This window comes from Lolium rigidum, chromosome 1 (assembly GCF_022539505.1).
Source record: "Lolium rigidum isolate FL_2022 chromosome 1, APGP_CSIRO_Lrig_0.1, whole genome shotgun sequence".
NCBI lineage: Eukaryota > Viridiplantae > Streptophyta > Magnoliopsida > Poales > Poaceae > Lolium > Lolium rigidum.
Window position 1 is genome coordinate 18,894,709 of NC_061508.1, and position 4,755 is coordinate 18,899,463.

The 4,755-nt window shown below is 54.7% G+C and overlaps 1 protein-coding gene across 1 annotated transcript; it reads left to right on the top strand.

Moving 5' to 3' along the window:
- The first annotated feature begins 3,732 nt into the window (after nt 1-3,732).
- LOC124668428 (60S ribosomal protein L22-like) lies at nt 3,733-4,512 on the top strand. Its single transcript, XM_047205575.1, has one exon. It carries the CDS (start codon nt 3,733-3,735, stop codon nt 4,408-4,410), a length of 678 nt encoding a protein of 225 aa, XP_047061531.1. The 3' UTR covers nt 4,411-4,512.
- The last annotated feature ends 243 nt before the right edge of the window (nt 4,513-4,755 follow it).

Below are 4,755 nucleotides of genomic sequence, written 5' to 3' on the forward strand. Positions count from 1 at the left end.
TGCCTCAGATGTTGGATGGACTAACGAGCTGCTTGGATTGTTAAGGCTTGGCTCGTTAAGCTTGTGTCTGTTAAGGCTTGAAATTGTTTGGCTTGGCTTGTTATGTGCATGTGAGCGCTCGCGAGCAGCTCATTGAGGATAGTTAAGAATGAAATAGACATATGCATGTAGCTAAGCATACATATCTACCTCACTAGTATTTAGATCAACATAGCAAAATAGATGTGCACATGCAGCTAAGTAAGGAAGAGTCACTGAGTCAGGGCGACTACTTCATTAGATTGTTGGGTCGCTCCGTTGGTTTTCCTTGATGAGCTTGATTGTTGTCTATTTGCCTCACCTTTAATGGACCTGCATCCTAAGGACGCAATAATGTGCCCCACAACCTTGTTATTGATCGTAACGAGTAGCACATGAGCATAGTTGTTTGCTCGATTGTTTAACTCAACCTTAACGAGCAATTTTTTTTGCTCGGCTCGTTAAGAAAGATTAACGAGCCAAGGTCAAACGAGTTGAGCAAATAAGTACTTATTTTACTCGCCAAGCTTCGAGCTTTATGTCCTGCCCTACCATACCCCTTCAGTATTTTGTACAAAATACATATCAACCCAATCCCAATGGTATCATGTTTGTGTCATGTAACCCACGTATGACTTTTGGCCACAGGTTGACATATTTCGAACGAAGAACGTTGGATATCTGAACTTCCTTTCTTACAAGGATATCTGAATTTTATTTTCGATAAAATGATATCTGAACTAGTGTTTCCGAGTTTAGTAGGGATTTCATGAGTCAATTAGGGCGCATTTGGTAGGATGTGAGCCCTTTGGCTCGCATCGATCCAGAAAAAACGGCTCGGTTGGTTGCCTGTAAGTGGTTCGTGTTGTGGCCCAACCGGTTTTCAAAGCACCCCTGGAGGAATGCCCGAATCGGCAGTTTCTCCAGGGCCAGGCCCGTTGTCGTGCCATTTTGCACACCCGCGTGCAACGGTTGCATGCGTGGAGAAGCGCGGGAGACAACGCGTTGTCTTGGTCCTCGCTCCCCACTTCCCCTCACCGCTTCGTTCTTCTCTCTCCCCATTCACTCCTGCCACAGACATCACCGCCCTATCCCATCAACCGCCGCCATGGCCTCCTCGCCTCCTCCGCCTCCGCCATCCTCTCCAGCGCCGACGGATCCAGCCATACGACCGTCGACCACCAGGTCCAACGAGAGCGCCTCGTCCGCGAGTACGAGGCCGCAGGCGGTACTCGGCGGCGCAGATCGATGTCGGCCGCGTACCGGTGTTGAACCGACCATCGCCGTTCGCGAGCACGAGGCCCGCCGGCGTCGCAACCTGGAGCGCCGCCGTCCTGGCTCTTCAAGCCGCCGGGATTCGACCGGCGGATCCGTCGGGGACGGGGTTTTTTGCCCCGTCCACACTAGGGTTTCCGACGGCGAGGGCGGCAGCAATAGCGGCCGGTGCACCGGGCTCCAGCATGGAGATGGAGCCCCGCCGGGGTTCGCGTCAACCCCGTTGCAGGCAGCGATGCCATGGGGCATGCCGCGTTCGCCTGCCCCTTATGGCGCGCCTCCCGTCGCGCCGCCGCCGGGGTTCAGTCGACCTCGTGCTCGGCAGCAGACGACAACACCATCGGCGCCCCGCTTCTTGACCGCTGAGTCGCCGCCGTCGCTAAGGACCTACGCTCCAGCTCCGCCTCCTCCTCCTCCACCACCCGGATTTGGTTCTCTTCCTCCTCAGAGTGGGCCGTTGTCGCTCCACCCAATCGTAAGTACCTTCACTCAATCTGCTTATGTGAGATTGTAGATGTGAATGTAGATAGGATTCATTGCAATATGCTTATGCTTGCCATGCCAAGCTCAAGCACCATCATGAACTTGACAATGTCAAGTCCATGACACTGCTTGATGTTGGCATTGCCATTGTCCATGACATTGCTTGAGCTTGGCAATGCCATTGTCCATGACATTGCTTGAGTTTGGCAATGCCATTGTCTATGACACTGCTTGAGCTTGGCATTGCCATTGTCCATGACATTGCCTGGCAATGCCAAGCTCAAGCACCATGATTGGCTTCACAGTGCTTGTTCTTGGCATTGGCACAATGTCAAGTCTATTGCTTGCTTGTGCTTGTGCAAGTTCATGCTTGTGATTGTCTATACCATTACTTGCTTGTCCATGCCATTGCTTGCTTGTGCTTGTGCAAGTCCATGCTTCTGATTGTCCATGCCATTGCTTGCTTGTCCATGTCATTGCTTGCTTCTGCTTGTGCAAGTCCATGCTTGTGATTGACCATGCCATTGCTTGCTTGAGCTTGACATTGTTTCCTCGTGCTTATGCAGAACTGGCCCTTCCTGGAATTCTTCTCGAACGGGCCCATACTGGACACTATCGACTATGGTGTCCATACTTCACGCCGGCCGTCCTGCTGACCTGGGGCACGCTGCCAGTCAGCGTCTGTCGGCGTTCTTCATCCAGGTGGAGAGCCACGACCTCCGTGCCCTCGCCGTCCCGCCGTACATGGAGCAGCCCCTGATCAGGAAGTACAAGCTCAAGAACAATGGCCCCCCGATGAAGGTCTGCTTGTACTTGGGCGAGCGTCGCGAGTGGAAGGTGCAGCTGCTGTGGACAGGGCAGCGTGTCGGGTTCATCAAGTCCTGGAGCGAGTTCGCCGCTAGGATTTTGCTGCACGTCGACGACACGCTCGTCTTCACCCCTCAGGACGGCGGCTTCAAGGTCGACCTCTTCATGAAGGAGACATCCTGCTCCAGCGTCTTCGTCTGCAAGAGGCACCGTGAGGGCCCTTTTGCTGATCCTCGCCGTTAAGGTGTTGCTGCTCCATCGCTACCTCTGTTTATGTCTGATCATATTAGTTGTCTTTGGCCTCTAGGAGGCTGATAAACACTTCTTTTGTGCATATCTCATCATTGTCTCTGGCCTCTAGGAGGCTTTTGAACACTGCTTTTGGACCTGGGTAGTCTGCCCCTAGGTTTAGGCAAACATCTTACCACTCTGACGCTAGATTAGGAACTGTAAAGTACTCTGTTCGTTGTGTATAAGTGTTTGTTGTGCTTATGATCGTGTTTGAGCTATTTGTGTGCCGTTATATGATGGTAAGGTCACCATATTTGAATGTGGTGAGGAGAAGCTGTTGTTAGGGTGTCCAAAATGGCAACCAAACATATGTGCTCTGGCTGAACAGAGATGAAACGCTGTCTCCAGTCATCCAAACAATGTGCAATTCTGTTCAGACCGGTGCAGCACAGGCTACCAAACAATGCCAAAAGTAGCCCACGGCCCATTCGCAACGTGCAGGTGCCAGTCATGGACGATCTCGGTCCAGGTAACCAAAACCAAAACCAAAGGCGCCCTTACTCTCCCATCGGCCCACGGAGAGAAGTGAAATCGGCCTGTCTAGTGGGTACCAGACGCAGAGAGAAGTGAGAACCGCCTGCCAAGTGGGCCACACAGAGAAGCCGAGCGCTCCCGCCATTTACTTTCGCGCGCCGCGACACCTTCCCGCTCAGATCCGGTGCTGTTCCCGCCATTTTCTTGGCGCCAATCTTCCCGCCACGCGCGCCTCTCTCACCTATAAACCTCGCCCCACGATTCCTCTCTCTCTCATCCAATCCCGTCCCCTCCGCCGCAATCCACTTCCACATCTACATCAGCCAGATCGCCGGATCCACGAAGAAGAGAGGGAGAGTTCGGCCGGATCGCACCCATCCCACCATGGTGGTCGCGCTCGGCCCCGGCCGGTTCTACGGCAGCGGCCTCCCTCGTCCACGCATCTTCCCCGGCGACCGCGTCGACCCGCCGGCGCCCGTCACCGACGCGCTCCTCTGCTGGGCGCGCGAGGCGCACTGGTCCATGGGCGGCCTCGGCGCCAAGCGCCTCCGCCTGCAGGGCCGCATCGAGGGCAACCTCGTCAAGCTCCGCCGCACCGCGCGCCGCGACGCCAAGGCCCGCGCCGCCGGCGAGAAGCCCGCCGCCTCCCTCGACGCGCTCGGGTCAGACGATGACGAGTCCGACAAGGAGGAGGTCGAGGCCCAGGAGCGGGCCCTCCGGCGGGAGGTCGTCGACGAGGAGGACTCCGACTCCAGCGAGTCGGAGGACGAGGAGTTGGTGGCGCTCGTCACCATCGCCGCCGCCGCCAAGCGGAAGCGCGCCAGGAAGCTCTTCGACGAGTTCGACCAGCTGGAGGGAGGCAGGAAGAAGAAGCAGAAGGTCGCGGCCGTCACTCCGGCCAAGGCCTCCCCAAAGACGAAGTCTGCGGCTCCTGCTCCAGCTGCTGCAGCTCCCGTGAAGGCCTCACTGAAGAAGAAGGTGGCTGAAGCTAAGACCTCACCGAAGAGGAAGGCTGCAGAGGCGCCGGCGGCAAGGAGGACCTCGCCCAGGTCCAAGCACTGACTGGACCGACTGGTGCGCGTTCAGATGTGCGATTCCTCTTCTCGATGTGTCAGATCCGTAGCTCGAGCGATTGGGGAGCAATCTTGGGAGTTTCAAACTGCTATATGGTCATGGAATTGTTGGAATGAAATGTAATGCCGTGCTTCTATAGGTGAATCAAATCCTTTGGAAATATATCTGATCAATTTTGAAGTTAAACTCTGCTAAAATATTGGTCCTGCCCTGGTTTCTGAAAATCCAGTGTTTCTTGGTTACAGCTTGATCGAAATGTTTGAATGAAATGTGGTGTTTGTACTCTGGATCGAATCACGTTTCTGATCTAATTGTGGAATACTATTTTCTTGC

Coding starts and splice junctions, on each gene's coding strand:
- LOC124668428 (XM_047205575.1), top strand. CDS start 3,733: ATGGTGGTCGCGCTCGGCCCCGGCCGGTTCTACGGCAGCGGCCTCCCT.